Raw genomic sequence first — 20210 nt, forward strand, 5'->3', positions numbered from 1 at the left:
CAACTCACTTTCAGGTTTATTCCTGAAATTGAGCTGCCTTGGTCTGAACAACATGCCTTTGATGGAGGGATCTTTTATCATTTTATGCATAGAAACCAGCTGTGTTTCACTTGAGCAGTTCTTAGGGGCATAATTCTACTGACAGGTCAAACTTAATACTGGTATTTTGGTCTGTTTATCTGCATTATTAGCTTGCCTGTTGTGATCCAGCTGAAAGACATGTCTCAGGATGATTAATTCGACTTACTGTCTTGACTGCAGCATGAACCTGTGATTCTCCCCCTCTACTGTGCTCTGGTGAAACCCCACTTGGAAGTAATGCATCCAGATCTGGGACCTCTAACATAAGGATGTAATTAGGATGTGGGCCTGTTGGAGCAAATCCAGAGGAGGACCATGAAGTGGTCAAAGGGCTTGAGCACCTCTGAGAAAGGGCTGAGAGAGTTACAGTTGTTCAGCCTGGAAAAGAGAAGGCTCTGGGGAGGCCTTATTGTGGCCTTTCAGTATTTAAAGTGGCCTTACAAGAAAGATGGGACAGGCTTTTTAGTAGGGCCTGTAGCAGCAGGACAAGGAGTAATGGTTTTCATCTAAAAGAGGGTAGATTTTGACTAGATATAAGGAAGAAATTTTTTACAATGAGTGGTGGAACACTGGAACGGGTTGCCCAGAGAGATGTTAGATGCCCCATCCCTGGAAACATTCAAGGTCAGATTGGATGGGACTGTGAGCAACTTGATCGAGTTGAAGATGGCCCTGCTCATTGCAGGGGAGTTGGACTAGATGACCTTTAAAGGTGCCTTCCAACCCAAACCATTCTGTGATTCTATGATAAGAACAGCTAGACAAGGAGGGAGCTAGTTTTTAACTGAAATCACATCCACCATCTTCTGCAGATAACTGCACCTGCAGCAGTCATTAAGCAGTGTCTTACTGTGGAACTACATCAATCAGCATCAGCAGTGCACTAACACTTGTGGTTTGGCTGGACTTCTAGCTCTCCTGGTGTCTTGATCTTTCTGGGTTGGCAAGTATATAATTTGATTGTTTCATCAGAATAGCATGGTTTTATCTGCTGCACCTCAAAATTTACTTCATATAGTTATCCTTCCTTGTTTTTAACATTTAGATTCTACTTTCTTACACCAGTGAGTTACTCTGGAGAGCACACTTCAAAGAAACTACAGCATTTTTGTGAAAGTTTAGTATAGTCTGACCCCTGATCTTCATGCCTTGATAACCAAGGCAACTTAGAAGTGCATGCTCTGTTATTTCTTTTTTTCTAAAAATATGCTAAGTAAATACTTACTAAGTTTGATGGAAATATTAACTGAATATATTAAACTGACAGGGAACCAACTATAATGCAGTAATACAATATGGTTTTTTAAACTGGAGGCAGATTAGACATCAGAAAACTGGCATAGTAGGTTATGACAAATCACAGAAGGAATCATTGCTGGTGTGATTGCTGGATCCTTAAAAATTAAAAAAGTAAAGAACGAGGTCCATTGGAAAGAAGGGGGAGAGACAAGGTATTACGAAAGACACCAAGGAAATAGAAAGAAACAGCTAGAAGATGGGCATGTACCATAACAGATGGGTAGAAATGCTGGTTTTTCCTAATAGTCGCTTACTTGGTTTTGGCATTTTGTTTTCTTATTTTTTTCCTGTGCATTTGGAGAGAAGCCCACCTCATCTGTTGGTGCTCATATTGCTGCTGTCAGGTTTAGTTGCTGGGATGTGATCTTCCAGTGAAGAACTATGGTAAAGTTAAGAACACTTCTGCTTGGGCTCAGCTTCTTTGTGAACATATGAACCTCATAAATTAAAGTGAACAACCTCCTCTATGTGCCTATAGTCATCTGTATGATAACTGAAATAAGAAAACCGATTTCTTTTGGTGACCTGTGTCTGTACATAGACAAATACATATCAAATACCCTCTTGATTACAGGATGCTGATAGATAAGGGATAATTACTGTAGCAACAACTCCTTATATGCTTGTGAGAAGACTCCAGAAACCCCGAGGGGATCAGGAGGGCAGGCAATAGGCATCACAGCTGCCTTGATTTTATGGAAGCAGCCAGAGGGGAAAATTGCTACCAGTGCTGACTCCAGGCTGTGTCAGCTGCTGTAAATTACCTTGCTCCCAGACAGTTGTCTGACTGCAACTGAGCTTCCTGATTAAAATATTTTGCTAGTCCACCTTCTAAATAGTAGGTTTTTTACACCTTCAGTCCTGGAGTACTGATGGATATGGTGTACTGGCTGCATCCTGCACTGCTGCTGCAGATTGTAGCAGGTATGTGCCCTGTGCAGGTGAGGTCCTGGGGCTGGGATGAGCAGAGTGTTGATAATGGAAGAGGATTGGGTTATTCTGGATTGTTTTGTTTTTTACAAATCTAGAAGACATTTTTTATCTTTTAAGCATAGTTTAGTGATAGCAGTTCAAGGAAACATAACGTGAACATGCCTCAAGAAGTCAGAGTTCAGGACTTCTGATCTTTTGTAGACTAGGTGGCATTCCTGATCCAAAGTATCTAGCTTGGATTAAGACAAGGACAGCATAAAAAATTTTTGGCAAGTTATGTCAAGAAACATGCAATATGCATCTTGTGGAAGCTAAAAATGCCAGAGGTCTACCCTTAGGCCCAGCCTTACTGCCCATGAGGCATGTGAGCCAGGAGGTTCATATAAGATGCCATATCCTGAGCATGAGGAGAACAGATGTACAGGCAGAGGACCAGAAAAGAAAAGTGGGGAAAGTTCTGCTCTGGACCTGTTTCTGAGTCTGCTTTTTCAGAAGAAGGGACAGGAGTGTTTGCTGATACTTCCAACTGGATCAAGCAACATTACTTTTCTTCCCTAGCAATACTCCTCTCTGGAAGTGTTGGTTTAGGGTTTTTTTCAATTACTTCCAATGCTTCTTTTCTTCCAAAGAAATGAAACTATAAACTATCTGGTGGACCTAATTTAGACTTTACAAATGCATGGGGCTGAATGTAGCTATCAGGCCATTAAGTATTTTAATGAGCATCCCAAGAAGTAGAGATGAGAAGAAAACAGCTGTTACCAAAATAATACTAGCAAAGTTGCTCCATAGTAGAAGAGCAAGGAAAGCAGAAACAACAGAGCATATACCAATGTCTGAGAAATATTACCTTATTTTCACAGTTATAGCATACTATCAGATAATTCTTTTAAAGTACTCTTTCTAAGTCCTCATGAAACATGTTCTCTCATATAAAGTTCACAAAGTGAGAGATGAAAGCTGAAGGGATTATAAAGTGAGGATTGTTATTTTGTTAGAGGAAATGGAGAGAAACTTTTCTTTGCCCATACTTTATTGTGAACGGCATGGCTGCTCAGCTTCAAAGGGATTGGTTATGCACATGAAAGCAAATACTAACAATGCTACTGCATCTTCAATGCACATTGGTTTAAGACAGCACTGTTGCTTTTAACTGGGTTTGTCATTGCAGGAAAAATAGACCAGCTGTCATATTTATCTCACACATACTTTTCTCTGGCCTTGAACAGAGCTACTAAATCCCATACAGTATACAGAAGAAGTAGTATACCTGAAGTTAATTGCTCCTACCTAAAAGAAACTTCAGAAGAGTTTCGTAAAGCAACATGAGGAATAAGAACAGGCAAAGAATCTGAGTGAATAGGAAATGGATCCTGCCTTTGTTTCCTATTCCCAATTTCTTAAGTTAGAATTGTTTCGGGCTTTGCAGTGTGATTGATGGATCCTCACTAACAGAGGCAGGAGCAATTTTACCAGTCCCTACAGTAACATTTTATTTCATGAGGAGAAATGACAGCTCTATTATTACTGTAATACGGGATGAGTGATTCCAGATAATTTTGAAAGAACTCCCATTTTGCTAAAAGTTCAAAACGTAAGAAACAAGAAGTATTTTGACACCTGAAAAGCATGTGTTTATTTAGTCATAGTCAGTATGCTGTATTTGGAGTTTCTTGCTGTATTGGCAGTTCTTGACTCATGAACTCTAGATCAACTCACAAGGATTAAAAGAAAGGCTCCAGCTGACTACGATGGGTTTATGCCCCAATCCTGCTATGAATGTAGTACATTAATAAATAGAAATGTGATCTTAGTGGTCTTTTTGGTTGGTTGGTTTTTTTTGTGGTAGGTTATGAGCTGCCTATCCTTAGCTATGCAGATAATGCATGTTTAGGGAAAACAGATCTTCCAGATGTTCCTCACAGAGTTTCATGAAGGCTGAGACCCAGGACACTGCACAAGGAAATCCAAAGCCATATTTCCAAAAGGTTATTTTTGTAGTAGAATACCACTGGCTGTGTTCCCTTGTGAATTACTCTTTTTGCTTGAGGGTTTGTCACTCATACATTCTGCCAACAGTCACACACCCCCCAAAACTTGAGCGGCTCTTGGCTATTTTACTAACTGAGCCTTCCTTGGCATTATTTAATTATGCGTCTGGCTAAAACATATGTTCTTACAAGTCCTCTCTTCCCCCACATTCCCATACCACTCGCCTTGTTGCTACAGCTTTTGTTGTCCAAAATGATATTTCCATCAATTTCTATGTATTCTATACAGGAAGTTTTCTGATACAGGAATGGTGGAACAACCTTTTAATTACCAGATAAGCATCCTGCTGGTGGGTGAGGGCTCTTGTTATACAGCTCACACTTTTCCAGCCAATTAGAGATGCAGTGTGGTAAGTGGTGGATATAAGGGATGGGAACTGAGTCTTTCTTGCTTTTTACCTTTATCTTGGTTTGCAGCCTATTAGGTATTGATTTTATCCAAGACAGAATTAGAAATTACTGAGAGCAGTTTGATTTGTGGCTGTGTTTTGGTAGCAGTTGTTTGGCTTCATGTGTAAGTAACGCAACAGTAGAACCCACTAGGTTGAGAAATCAGAATTTCTGCTCTGACAGAATTTTTAATTCTTCTACTTTATATTAGACAAAACCAAAACAAATTATCAAAAAATTCCAAACAAAACACCGGACTGTCAAAATATCCCATTACAAGTAGATGACTTCAAGGAAGTATAGTTCAGCTTCATTTTTACTGTTCCCCTATGCATCTGACCGTTCCCCTAGATCTCTGGGCTGGGCTACATTTTGCTGCCTGTCCTCCCCCTTTCTGAGCCACTGCTGTTTCTGTACTGGTGCATGAGGGATGAAGTCTGGTAAGAGAGCTTGATCTGCCTGGGTGAAGGACAGTGTTTCTCACTGAAGATACATTTGAAAGGAACCAAGGTTTAGAGGCTTAAGCATGGAGATGTGGCCTGAAATGTCTTTCTTTTTCCCCCGCTGAAAATAAAATTGGCAAAATTAACAGGTTCTAATATTGCAGGAGCCACATTTTACACTAAGAACATCCTTTACTGGGAAATTGACTAACAAGTCACAAAAGTGTCTGGTTCTTGTTTTCTGACTCACATAGAAATTCCTTGATTTTGAAGTTGATGCTCACCATGAGAAAGGGTGGTGAAGGTAGAAAGTTTTTGGTTAACCTTTGGATCCTACTTGTAGTGCATTCCTATTGGCCTAAAGCCAGCAAACACAGAAGTACTACAAAAGCCTTAGATGAGTTGTAAGGTCTTGAGTATTTTCCCTAAAAGGTTAGAACATTACATCTGAAGCAAGGCCATCCATAATAAGTACTCTGTATACAATAGCTGTACTGTATTGTCCACTGTAGTGGACCCCTGCATATTTCTATAAAACCCATTTCTGAAAGTCTGATTCTTATTTAGATAAAGGATTTAAGAAGTTACTGTAGAGCTGATATTTCTTGTTTCTGTCTGGTTTGCAGTGTTTAATTCTATTATTATTATCTTCAGAATTTGAACTCAAAACAAGAATAACTCCTACTACATTGAACTATTGGTCCTCTACTAACATCCAGTGAATGCCTAAAAGGTTTCCCAGATGAAATACACAGTCCCAAGCATGATTACCAAAAGGCTTATAATTTGAATAGTTGTTTCGAGCATGAGATTATGAAACTAAACTAGTTCATGCTAGCAATATGGGGACAGAAAGTGAAGTGTTTATGGTGTCCCAGTATGAAGAAAAGACAACTACCAAAGAAGAAGGACTCTTTGAGAAATAAAGGTTTATAAACTGTCTACAAATAAATTTAGTTTGACAGCAGTTACTATACTAAACATCAGAGGAACAAAGCTCTGTAGCAGCTTCTACTTCAAAAGACAGTGAACCTCAAATGTATGTTCATTTGGACACAGCCAAATTTCTCAATTGCACTAAATAATGCAGTTTATAACGAAAAGGGAATTATTCTAATGAACTAGAGGCCCAGTACAGTTTTATATTGTATTTTCCCTACTGTGGCAACCATTATTTCTTTGAATACAGCAGCTTTTTTGCCCTGAAGGTAGAAGGACATCAGGATTAAATCATAAAATAAAGTTCTACAGATCTGAATTAGAATTGCCAAGCAAGTCCAGGAGGGTTTGAGCACTAATCTAACCTTTAATCCTCAAATTTCTCCTGCCGTAAGACTAGGATGATGATAATCATCTGCTTTGCAAGGATACTGAGGATTAACTCAATTAAAAGTATTTGTTTAGGGGAGGTTACATGAAGGCTGAAAAATATTCTCTGTCTAGGAAAACTCATTTTGTTTTTTCTCCATCCATCTAATCTGAAAAGATTGTTGCTTGAATTGTTAGCTAGATACATGACTGCAAAGATATGCCCGGTACACACAGTAAAACTCTGAGAAGTAAACTTAACTGCCACAATATGTAGAAAAACATCCTGCTCTGGCTAAGATTTTAGTATTATGCCACTGCCACAAGACAAGAGATTACTCAATTATTGAACAGGAGTGGAAAATTAGAGGTTCTGTCACCTCCAGGGTTATGCTTACTTTTTCAAATCTTTTTCATCTGTTGAATTTGATTGTCCTCATACAGCAACTAAATTCTTTATCTAATAGGTTGCATAGTATTAGAGAATGTTGCATTCTGTTTTCTTCAGAGGACCTATGCTTGCATTCAGCTTTGAAATGGTAAATTGTAGCAAGTACAAATCTGGAGTCCTACTTATAAAACATGGACATGTTATAGAAAAACATATCTCAATTCAATTCTAATGTATTAGAATTCTGAGGCTAAATTAATGCTTGACCTTAACCAAACCAAGGCATGGGCTAAAATTCAGTCTGATCCCTGATCTGGCATTGCAGCTGAGGTCACTGCAACAGAAGATCCCGTGACATCTGTTCAGTGTGGCTTGGCAATGCCATTTTGAAGAGTAGCTCAAGTTCAGACTGCCTGTTGTTCACGTATGCCTTGGTAGGACCTTAGCTGCCCACACCAAACTTGGAAGTTAATTCAGGAAAGAAAACCCAAATGCCAAGTACTTTCACACAACTTCTAGATCACACCAAAGTAGTGGCAAGTGAGAAACAGCCCAATCATTAATACTTCATCCATTTTTTCCCTGCATTTCTCTTAGGACTGACTGAGCTCTTGACCATCCAGACTCTCCCTTGCAGATAGATGTGTAGGTGAAGACAGCAAAGAAATACCACTTTGGTTGAGTTTCTGCTGATGTCTACTTGCAAGGACAAACAGGCTACCAAGGGGCCTTGCTTACAAAAATCCGAACATCTTTTATTTAGCCGTGAACATACCACATTCCTTGCTCTGTAGTAAGCTCTGGATACTGGAAACTTCTGTTATCTATCAATCTACCCTGCAGGTATAATATTACAGATGGAAGTGTATGAAAAACAGCTGATTGTAAATGATGTTCTGAAACTGCCAGCACAACTATAGGCTGATCACTATAGGCAAGTGCAAACAATTTGACTGAAGCTGTTTTCCCTGTACTGGAGAAAATTTGAGATGTGCAACCCTACAAATTCTTTGAATCCTTAAACAGTTTGTTGTTTTATTGCCTTTTGTATGATGGCAGTGATATTAGATGTCAAATCTCATCTACAGATATTTCCTTGCTACCTCCCAAACAGGCAGCAATGTTAACCTCATATCATTCAATCACTGCGGTTAACACTGATTTCCCTATCTCCTCTAGGATAAGTATGACTATTACCCTTTCTATTGACCAGAATTGCCTGCAAGGTTGTCAGGAAACAGTTGAGACAATGGTCCTTCTTTTCTAAGCTAATCTCAAGGAAAATGCACTAGAATGGATATGATCTCTTAATGACCCATTCATTTCCTTTGTCTAATGTGGACGTCTCTTCCCACTTTCATGAATCCTCACATTTCTTTGGTGCTATGGAAAGAGGAATGCAGGAAGTGACATCAATATATTAGATGCTGTTTGAAATTATATATAAAGAGATATTGCTGCCCTTCACTTTCTATGTCTTCCAGAAAGTAGGATCTTTTAACTGGATGCAATTTGCATTAGTGCATTCCCTAGCCATAAATCGTAAATCATTATATAATTTAAAACACATGTGCTTATCCTGTGTTTGTGTTCATTCACGTGTATTAGTTTCCAACTTTATTCAGTATTTTGCTTGCATGAGAGGTGGTCTGGCTGCCTGCTTCCTACTTGTGCCCTGGGTCTTGAAGAAGCAAGTTCTAAACCTTCTGTGATGTTGAAGCCAGTCCAGTCCCTGCCCCGAGCATCCACAGGACAGGCAGGACAAGGCTAAGCTCATGTCAACATACTCAGACAGGTTCTACCAAGGATGTAGCCTGGGGCAGCATGAAGGCTGGCTGGGGCTGCTTGGGACCCTAGTTAAATGCCCAAGTCATTTACCTGAATTGATCTTTTTCTCATGAGCTGAGAGAGAAATTCCTAAAGTAATTTTGAACTTATTGTGTGAAATATAATTATGCCTTATGATAGCAGCAAAGGTGCCCTTGAGACTTTTTTTCTCTTTGCCCCTCAACTTTAAAAAGTCATAACGCTACGTGTTGGCAGAGAAATAAAGTCAAAACATTTCTGAAATGTACTACAGTATCATACTTAGTGTAGAGTATTTTGCAGTAAAAGATCATTTTGACTTGACCCATTTTTGACTTAAGAGCTTGGGTGTGCCATTCTATTTGGACTATTAATTACCCAAAGTCAGCCAAGCTACCAGTGAAGAGATAAAAAACACCCAGATTATGAGTATTGACACCTGTGTGAATTTTAATGAAAAATTATAACAGGATAATGATTCTTATGGTAAAGAAGCAAAACCTCTAGAAGCAAACAGAGTCTCTTTCTAGGACTTAATAGGTGTGTTCCAATTTATGTATAAAATGAGGTTTGGCACAATTGTCCCTGCATTGTATACTGTCTTTCTGGATTAAATACAATGTTAAATTACCTACATATTCCTCCAGCTTTAACAATAAGTTAATTTTAATTTTGTTGGAAAAACTGAAAACTACACAATACCACATGAAAATTGGTTGAAAATATAGCTGTTATACAGCTAGTGGATAAATGTTACCATTATTTATTTTTTTTATCACTGTCACATATATATCTCTCCCAAAGCACATGTGCATTTCTCCCTGCTCAGTGCATCAGGTAAGATAAAGAAGGACTGAAAAGGGTTGGTATAAAACTGCATATACAGAGAACAAATAGATTACCATTAAAGAAAGAAGGACTCCTCGTTCCTCATGTGGTGGCAGGGAAGTTCCACAAAGGCCCTGGAAGAGGGGGCTGCCCCAAGTAGCAAGCCATTCATTAGTTGACAGGCAGGTGGTGGTGGTATAGCTTCCCTGGGGACCATCACAGCCACCATGGAGGTGCCTGGGAGGTGTCTGATGGGTGTGATGCTGGGCCCAGGTCCCACTGAGGAACACTCTTTACATACATCACTATTATTATTTAAGTCTTTGTATTTGGCTTTGTTTTGCCATTCTTTCTATATAATTTTTCCCTCACCCAGCATCCCTCAATACATGATAAATTTGGAAAGGGCACAGTATTAATGACTTTCATGTGAGTGTGTATATTCTTTTCGGCATCACTTCTCCAAATCCTTGGGGAAAATGACAGGGTCACCTTCTATTTATAAAACTGCAATGATTTTAATGCAAGAAGACAGAGACTAGGAATCAAATCACTAATTATGGACTTATACTCACATCTAATACATCCCTTCCTTCACACTCTCCCTCCTTACTTTTGCTCAGAGGCACTTTCTGACACCAGAAATAGCACATTGCTGATCACATGGTTTGGGTGGACTTCTTCCCAATTGTAATATGCAAAAGAGTGCTAGATGTGCTAGCCTGAGTTTCAGTAGTCCAGGGAAACTTAGGTGCACTACTAAAAATAAGAAAGTAATTAGTGAAAAGCTCATGAGCAGCAGTGAAGCAAGTCTATTTTACATCAGCAAAGATTGTGACTTGTAATCTGACCAGTGGTTTTCAGCTTAAACAGTGCATCTCTGTCCTTCTGGAGAACAGCAGATGAAGAAGGACACCTCATGCCACCCCACCTGAGGGAGTTCCTGTAGCTGGAAAGAAATTTATAATTTTCCTAAGCAATTTATCACCTCAGGTCATTGCAGTAGGCAATGGCAAAGACAAAACTTTTTATCTGGAGTTCCAGGACCATGCAAGAGACTCAGGGACTTCTTGAGAATTAATTTAACTATGTGCTCTGCAGGATGAGTTTTGAGGCTGACTCAGAGGCTGATAGTTCCACAATACTCCTCACAGATTTATAATAGCTGGAAGCTAACACTACAGATGCAGTCAAACAATGTCATTTGCAGTCTTGAGGGCATGTCCCAGAGCAGAAAAGTTAGCTTACGCATAGAGAGCTAAAAATTATGCCAAATGCTCTCAGTATATTTATAAGATGCAGGACTAAATAGCCTACTGTGGGTATCTCACATCTGCAAAGAGAGGGCTGGGAAAAATGCAGACCAGATAATTTCTGTGCTGGGAGACACCAGTTTCCTGTGACAATTCTCAGCTAAGTATGAAGACCAGGAAAGCTGAGAACTGGGAAGATTAACAACTTCTTTTGCTGAGGTGTTAAATTTACAAAAAAAAAGGAGTGAGAACAACTACAGAGTAGCTGAGGTGCCAAAAGCACCACTGACACATTGGATGAGGGTGTTACTATTGTTCCTGTTCTGAAAGGAACAGATGAAGGGATGTTTCACCCTTTCTGAGTGAAGCACATTTCTCAGTGTCAGTTCAAACCAATTATTTTTACTGCTAATACACAGTGGCAAAGCAGAGGAGAGCTGCAGGTTAATGCTGGACATTAGCTATCATTTTGGTTTTATTAGTGAAAAGTATTTATCCCAACTCTGATCAAGCTCCCCTCCTCAAGACAGGATTGTCACATCTCCATGTGTAAAGACAATGCCAAAATGTACCTGTGATCAATGTTATAGCCTGCTCCAGTGATCACAGTGCAATCAGATGATCTCCTGGAAGTCAAGGTTCTCAAAGTGCTCAGAGAATAAAGAAGCAAGACAGATGCTGTTGAGAAGTTTCCATAAAAATTATAAAAGATAAGGTGAAGGAGAAAAAGTTACTGGTTTGCTTCTGCATTAGTATTTTTCAAATGGAATGCTCTATCTGTTTCAACATCAGCTCAGACCAGACTTTGAAAATGAAGTCCTGGTCTTGGGGAAGGCAATAGTACTTTTTCCTTCTGACTTCAGGGAGGTTTCACAGCTTGCTTGTGATCTTTCCCTCAAACTCCAGGCATAGATTCTTTTGTTGTTTAAGAACTTTGGGTTAGAGGAAGCACACCAAGAATGATCTCAGGCTGTGGCAAAACTGGAATATATTTGGCCGTTATATTCAACTTCTCCCTTGCCTCAACTCCATAATATAATGTTGATAAATATTAAGTTAAGCTCCAGCATACACTGGGCAAGAAAAGATAAAGGGTATTTCTTTGCTTTGTAATAGTGTAATGGATATAATGACAAAAGAAAACTGAGAACAACCTCTAACATGTATTTTAATTTTAAAAAAGGTGTTTTCATAAACTATACATATTTTTCAGATTTCCTACTGCAAAACACTTTTAAAACTTCCAGGACTGCCATTATCAAACTTTAGAGTCAGAATTATCAACACAGAAGCATTAAGAAGCTCATTTTGAGTACTGAAAATGACATTTACAGAAATGAAGGACCTGAACTGGATCTAGGCATTTTAGAATTTGCCTTGGTCCTCATGAGACAAAATTCATTATCTATTTTGGCATGTAACTGAACTGGGAATTTAACAGTAAGAATGCAGAAGTCCACAAAAACAGAAACTGCAATGAACATTTGTTTTCAAGGGGATCTATCATGAAAATGGTATTTGCAAATGGCGTCTTCCTTTATTTTTTTTCAAGTTCATGAAATCCCATCATCTTCTTGTCTATCTTTTCTCTCACTTCTCAACTGCACCAAATGTTTGAGTATTCTTCTTGTAAATACCTTTGGCAACTAACACTGAAGCACACAAATTAATACCCCTTGTGCCTTCAAAAGAACACAAGCAAGTTCAATAAGCAAGCATTTTTCTGTTCTTCCTATCTAGCAATATGTTGTTATTTGCAAACACTTCCACCCCAAGACTCCAGTAGTATTGCTTGGACAAGCTTTGAATGTCTTTCTTGTAAAGACACATCTCTAGGACTGGTAGTCACAACGGTCAAGAATGCCTGATAGACCCTGAAGAAAATACAATTTAGAAGAAATATATGTCTTACCTGCTTATTCATAAGTATGTAGATAATGGGATTGCAAACAGTGCTGCTTTTTGCTAGGATGGAAGGTATGATGCTTGTAACTGGAGTCACAACACCTGGCTTACCAAATGTTGCAAGTAATGCTATAACTCCATAGGGAATCCAGCACACAAGATAACAAATAACTGTAGTGATCACCATGAACAGTACGTGGTATTCTCTTTTGCGGGCAGCATTCTTGTGGATTTTTCCAACCTAGGGGAAGATGAAAAAAGATAGAATTTAAGAAGCTGAGCTGTTGGATTGACTGCATCAACAACCTGGGACTATTGGTCTTGGATCAGCAATGACAATCAACACTGTTGTTCCAGAAGCAGAACAAACACAAACCTGAAAGTGATCGAATGCAGTGGGAAGACTTCCCTCATCTCCATCAGGCACTAGGGGAAGACCTGCAGAGACCACACTGCATACCAGTAAAAACCAGAATCCCAGTGGAGGTTGGAGCAAACGCTAAAATAACAGCCAATTTTTATTTTTAAGCTTTGGTGTGAATACATTTTTCTGCAGACAGCTATGGAACACTCTTCCAGTGTGTTTGTATGGCTGAGCACACTGGTGGTAACAGTGAGGAACAAGCTTCATTCCCTACACAGAATGCACATTCAGTACTACACACAAGCATTATTTAAAAGCAAGCTTCCCATGTGGTAGCTCTGTGAGATGGACATTAAGTTTGATCGAAAGGACATGGAAGTCAGCATAAGATTGGGTGGGGAATAGATAACGTTTGGGTACTTAGCCTTATTTTATAGGGATTATTAAAAAGTTCTTAGGAAACATTCGGGAATATTAACTCCAGAATAGCAAAGCTGGTTCTCCCTAAGCATCTTTGCAGCCAACAAAGAAAAAAGCAAAATCTGCAGGGAGGTTCATCTTGGAGTCAGCCTCTGTCCACTGACTCTAGATGGAGACTCAGCACACTTGGTCTCGTGAGGTTATGGTTGATTCCTCAACTTTCCCCCAGCGTGTGTTTAGCAAATCCAGATGTACCAGCAGAATTTCAGGCACTATTCAAAAGTTTAAATTATATTGACTGAGTCTTGTACTCAGCCAAGTATAATTTATGTCCACTTTAAGGTCTCTTTGCCTCTGGAATGCAGTACTTGAGAGTAAACAATGCCCCAAGGGAACTAAATCCATGTAAAACTACAAACATAAATAAGCAAAAAGACAGCTTCCTCTAATGGAATGCACACAAACCTTACCTCACCTTACCTAAAAAAAATAAAAACAAAGGTTTAAATGAATAGGTTTAGGCTGATGAAGAAGAACACTGATGTGCACAATTCTGTAAATGAATAGAACACAGTTAAAGGTGGAACCAACCACCCCAGTCAAATGTCATCTGTTGCCTGACACATAACATGCACATGCTAATGCAGTGGAAATAGTCAGAGCTTTACCTACCTCTTAGTAGTATAGGTATTTTTGCATAATGTATGTGTTATGTATCAGACTGTGAGTTAAAAACACATATAGTTACTGTGCAAAGTACATATGAAGGCAAAATAACATGGTGACACTCTTTAGTTAACTATGACTCTAGGCTTCTAGAATGGTTGGTTCTATCCAGAGTTTCAGTGGAAATGTTCCTGTTAAAAGTAAATAAAACAAACATAAACCCAGTCTGCCCCAAAAAAAGAAGTATTTTTCCTGTCTAATTTTGTAATGGTTTTCTGCAAAATGGCAATTGCAAAATAAAATCCATCCTTTATGAAAAGACTTGGGACTATTTTTTTTTTTAAGAATGGAACCTGTTTATTTCATAATTACTTTAGCTTGAGAAAAGGATTAATAATAGATAATGGTCCAATCCTGTATTGCTTATTTGAACTAAATTTTTCATGACTAATGGGAAATTTCTCTGACTGAAGAATTCAGGATTCCATGTGAGCTGCAGCTATGCTACAAGTTAAATATTAATCAAGGAATGCAAAGCCCCAGTTAACCATGGCATCCACAGCTAAAGATCTTCAATATACACAGAAGCATCAGGCAACACATTTTTGCTCTGTGTTTAGATAATATCTCTGTCTTGAGGAGTTTGCAAGAGTTTACCCTCTGCACACATAAAATATAGATCATAAAAAAGGAAGGAAAGATGTTTAAAAGTGGAGTGACTATGGTGTGATTTTGGCACATATCCTTCTGTTTTCACATCTTTAGATTGTTTCCTTAGGAGGGGAAGTTTTGAAATCATGTACTATATTTATCCATACACTTTTGATGAAAGGCTGCATTGCCTTTGCAGCTTTGTAGCCTACCTTTAGAAGGTGTTATCTTTAAAAATTTTCTGTTTATAGATGCTGGAAGACCTCCAGCAAAATACAGCTCAAGTTCATGTAGCCTACAGAAAGATAACACTTCTGCACGTGAAAAAGCAGTAGACATTTTAACATTAAATAATTCTATTTCTTATTTTAAAACTACTGGACATTTTAACACAATTGCTACACTGTATTTTCAGTAGTCAAATGGAAATGCCTCCCTGGATATCCAGCTCATAGAAGAGCATCAGATAGCGATGAGAAAAAATAGATTCAAATAATGTTTTAGAATAGCTGAGCTTGTACAGCTCAATCTAAATGTGAAAATATAGGATATGTATATATATACTTTTAAAATACATAGGAGATCTAAACCAGATTTAAAAATGGCACAAGCAATACTGGCCCACTGGGATCAGATGGAACTTAGGTAGGATGGCTGGAAAACACATGTCTTTGCTGTAAACTCAGCTGTTTTCTCTGGGATAAAGATCATCTCCTGCCAAATTTGGTAGTATAAATGTAGGGAAAGCCCTATATTTAAAGAAAAGAAGAAGGCTGGAGGATTGGTCGTTGAGGGATTTTTAATGAGAAAACAGTGTTTCTCCCCTACTTTCATTCTGGGAACTAGCAGAAGTGTTTTGATTTTTCAGAACTCAGCTGGAGGCAGTGACAGTCAAGCTTGTCTGATCTCAGGCACTGAGCATAAGACTGGCACAATTAGTTCTAGTCTGGATTTGCCCTGTAGCCACACTGCATCTCATGGACACACCCAACACTTCTTTTTCCAGTCAATCTGACACATAAAACACCACTACTTAGATAACTAGAGCAGTGTGCAGCCAAGAAAAAAAAGAAGACAGTAGCTACCTGCATCTGGGGTGGGATTTACTGCTTTAAGTATTTTTCTTAGCCACCACATGGCTTTGTATGGGAGAAGAGGCCTGAACAGTGCCCTGCCCAAGGGGACAGCCTTCCCCTTCCTATGCTCCAGAGCCAAAAGTTTGACTTACTGCAGCCTCTGCTCACTTCTTTCTGGATTTAGCGGGCCAGTTGCAGGACCAAGGGAATACTGGTGGCATTTCACCTGCTCGGAACAAGGCACAGGCGCCAGGAAAACCTGAGAGAGGGTTGTACGCAGAGATGGCAAGACAACTGTGAGACCCACAGTGACAGAGGCACATATCCAGTCACCTCTGTAAGGCATTAAAATGTACAACTGTGCATATTCCTATCACACACGGCAAGCTGGTTAATATATGTATGGCAAGGGAGTTGGGCTAATATTAGCTATTAAGAAGGAGCTTCAGTGATGAAGATCTAACATGTTTTAATTGAATTCCCCTGTGTTTTGGTTTTTTTGCACTTACCCTAGTCTCTCCTCCTTACTTAATGTAGCTATGTGCTTTTTCTCATAAAGAATTTCCTTCATATTTTACCTGCACCCATTTTCAGCTGTAAACATTTTAAAAGGTTACGAAGAATACATGGCATCCCATCCATATAACCACTAAATGGAGAGACTATCCAGCATCCAGAACCACTTCAAGTAGGGGACATGTATGTGATAGCATCTTAGAAATCAGGAGGCCTGATTTTGTCCTTCAAGTCAGTTTCTCTTTCTTCAACTATTTATTAAGATGGAAAATAATATCACGTTATTTTACTCTGTGCATCTAAATAGTGCATGCTGTAAACATCCTTTTTGTAGCTAACTCTAAACAAGCAATATGGAAATAAGGGCACAAAGTGCTTTTTTCATCACAGCTGATACATTATTCCTAGATCTGTCTTTTTACACTCAAATAACCATATTTACTTCAAGACTTCAAAACTGCACAGTAAAGAGAAGGTTATTTATGAGCAGCAGTGTTTGTTGCCAGCATCTTTCAGTATCAGCTATAAGTGCTTGTTTTGACATAATCAAGTATTCAACAGTGCTACCAAAACCAGAGACAAATGAAATATTTATAATCATCTGAAGGCAGTCTGCCAATCTTTGAACATTTAGTCTACTACAGCTTCTTGAAATGAACAGAAGGGATCTAGACTTTCTAGGCAAAAGCTGCAGTATAGGAAAAAAACTGGAAAAAGATCAGTCTTCTTCCTTCAGAAGAACCAGACAAGTAAGACTGTTCTCTGTTATGTTCCTAACAAAAGAAATTCAGAAATGGTCTCCATTTATTGGTATGAATAACTCTCTACTAAACCTTACAGTCAAACTAAGCAGCGATTGGAATGTCAGTTATGAGGTTTCTCCTCTCCCATCTCTACGGGTTCTGTTCTCAAGGAAAAGCAAGGGGAAAAGGCGGGAAAAAAGCCCTCCAAAGCATGAAAAGCTCTAAAAGGCTGTAGGAAACAGACACTTCAAGTAATCCACTTTTTAGTGTGAGCTACCCCAGAACTATTATGGATTAACAGTAGGATGGATGAAATACATTATTGTTTAAAATAGACAATCATGGAAAAAGAGGGCTCACTGGCTTAAAAATAAATGCCTCCTTTATCAGTATTTAGGTGGCTAAATTCAAATAAGTGAACACTGAAGAGATGTATTGTCTCTGTGGAAACAGAGACTGAACAGAAACATCTGTTTTGGGTCACCTTAGAATCCAATGGGCCTTGACTTTACAAAGCATTTACACATATATGCACGTGAGCATTTTGTTCAGTTGGAGCCACATGAGTTAATAGCAACAAATACAGCAGGTGGAAGCCATAAAACCACACAAGGGGCCATATAGCTAATTATTTTAATGTCACTGTTAAGTTTAGGATTTGAAGTTCATAGGAAGGATATTTTATCAGCTGAAGACTGACTTTATTGGGAATTTTTGTTACTGAAATGGGAAATAGATGTCTTAATGCCTCAAGGTGAAGTGATGCTTTAAATACAAAATTCATGGCTTTATAAACTGTCCTTGAAGCATAATTGCCATTGCTGCTAAAATCCACGAAGTCCTATTGTAAACTTAAGGAACACTATAATCCTCTTAGATGCAGGATTTTTTCCACTGCACTATCTAAGGGGCTTTTAGCAGCAACTTGTCTAACACAGTGAATATATTCCCATACACTAAATAAGGAGCTCATGGTGTCACTTCCATCGACAACTCATGTTTTATCCTGACCTTTTTTACTCAATGTGTGATTTCTAGAACTAGTGTGCATGGGAAGATTAAAGGTGTATACGCATAGCTATCATTTGGTTTGCAGTAACGGTTTGGTTTTAGAAAGAAAAGTACATCAAATACTCCTATCTTCCCCAAGTGGGAAGCTACAGACCTGCCCAGCAACAACAATAGTTACAAAAGCATCAGTGTGGGTTTCCCATGCACAGAGTTGGCCCAAGCCAATTCCAGTGTAAGAGCTGAACATGCACTGCACTCAGCTGTGGGTAACAAGCTCAGCCTGCCCATGAGTCAGCCCGTGCCCTGAGCCCAGCACTGGGCCAACACAGACATGGGAGGTCTGCAGCTGCCTTGCATCTCACCAGCCTGGAGTACAGGCAAAGTGTCCCTATCCCTACAGTAGCTGGGATGGACAGAAACGAGCGGCTGCCCACAGCAGCTGGACCTGCTCTTTCTGGTATGGGAAATACACAGCCAGAAAATAAGGTGAAACAGCATCACTGTAACACTGAAGAGCCATCAGCCCTGGTAGCTGATTTAAGCATGCATATTGTATATGATCACATTCCTATCTCCAAATTGCAGAGACATGGATTTAATGGGCAAACTATTCAGTGATAAGGAGCTGGCTGGGTGGGCTCAGCCAGAGAATTGTGGTCAATGGCTCTATGTCTAGGTGGAGGTTGAGTGGTGTCCCTCAGGGCTCTGTCTTGGGACACGTGCTTTTCAGTAACTTCAACGATGACACAGACAATGAGATCAGGTGCATGCCCAGCAAGTTTGAAGATGACACAAAGCTGAGTGGTGCAGTTGACAAAATGGAAGGATGAGATGCCATTCAGAGGGATCCAGAGGAACTTGAAAAGTGGGCCCAGAAAAACCTGTGTGAAATGATAGGATAGGATAGGATAGGATAGGATAGAATAGAATAGAATAGAATAGAATAGAATAGAATAGAATAGAATAGAATAGAATAGAATAGAATAGAATATTCTGAGTTGGAAGGGACCCACAAGGATCATCAAATTCCAACTCCTGCCCCTGCACAGGACAACCTCAAGAATCACATCTTGTGACTGATAGCATTATCCAAACGCTAAGTTTTGGAAGTTCATGAATTTCAACAAGTCCAAGTGCAAGGTGCTGGGTTGAGGCAATCTCAGATATGACTACAGACTGGAAGAAGATTTCATTGACAGCATCCCTGCAGAAAAGGACTTCAGGGTTCTGCTTGGACACTGATTGTGTCCAAGAAGGCATCAGTTCATACAGCTGCAGATTTTGTTCAGGAGCAATCTAAGAGTAATCTAATACAGGAGTTAAAGATTAGAATGGTTCAGCAAACATGATCAGGTAGCTATAACTTAATGTGTGCTTTAATTTAGATGAAAACAATTGTTATCAGCAAGCTTCTTGTTGACTAACTGGAATGAGGAGAGAAAAGGACAGGAGAGGATGGAAGAGGAGTGAAAAATAGAGGGGGAGGAAGAGAAGAAAAGGAAAGGAAAAGGGTAGGGGAAGGAAAGATTCAGGGTGATACAGTCAGCTCTTGCTCACTTATGGAGGCATATACGGAAATTCAGAGCTGATGCTCTGCTTTTGGAATGCCTCTCTCAATCCCCTTCCTAGTAATTTCTAACATCTTTTTATTTTGATTTTCCTGAACAGAATTTTTCATTAAATGACTCAAACCAACTCTGTGATCTCTTTTGAAGAGTGATAACTGAGAACCCTCCATCATAGATGTATGTATATGTAGGATGAATGATAGAGTTACTTTTCTCTGCGCATGTAACGGTACCTCAGGTACTATTATCACTTACTGCTCTCATAGACTTTGCAAAGTCTGCTCTTTTCCTCCAGCAGAACCATGGCCAGTGTTGCCCACCCCACCCCTGGTCTCTGACACCACTGACTAAGCAACTCACTCCCCTTGTTCCAAGGTTTTCTGCTTCAGACAATTGTTATTGGCCATTGTCCCCTCCTTTCCTAATCAACTGCACTCACATCACAGCTGGTGATCTCCATGGATACTTACTGTAGCTGAAACAAAGCTATCTGGGATGTCACACACT

The 20210-nt window shown here is 39.3% G+C and overlaps 1 protein-coding gene across 1 annotated transcript in view; it reads right to left on the reverse strand.

Moving 5' to 3' along the window:
• Positions 1-20210, reverse strand: part of LOC127463412 (pinopsin-like) — a 70539-nt gene that overhangs the window by 9574 nt on the left and 40755 nt on the right. The window contains exon 3 of the mRNA XM_051772787.1: positions 12696-12929. Within this exon, the coding sequence (XP_051628747.1) occupies positions 12696-12929 (234 nt within the window). The remainder of the gene's footprint in view (positions 1-12695; positions 12930-20210) is intronic.

This window comes from Manacus candei, unplaced genomic scaffold (assembly GCF_025592945.1).
Source record: "Manacus candei isolate 608988 ecotype Guabito, Panama unplaced genomic scaffold, ASM2559294v1 h1tg000159l, whole genome shotgun sequence".
NCBI lineage: Eukaryota > Metazoa > Chordata > Aves > Passeriformes > Pipridae > Manacus > Manacus candei.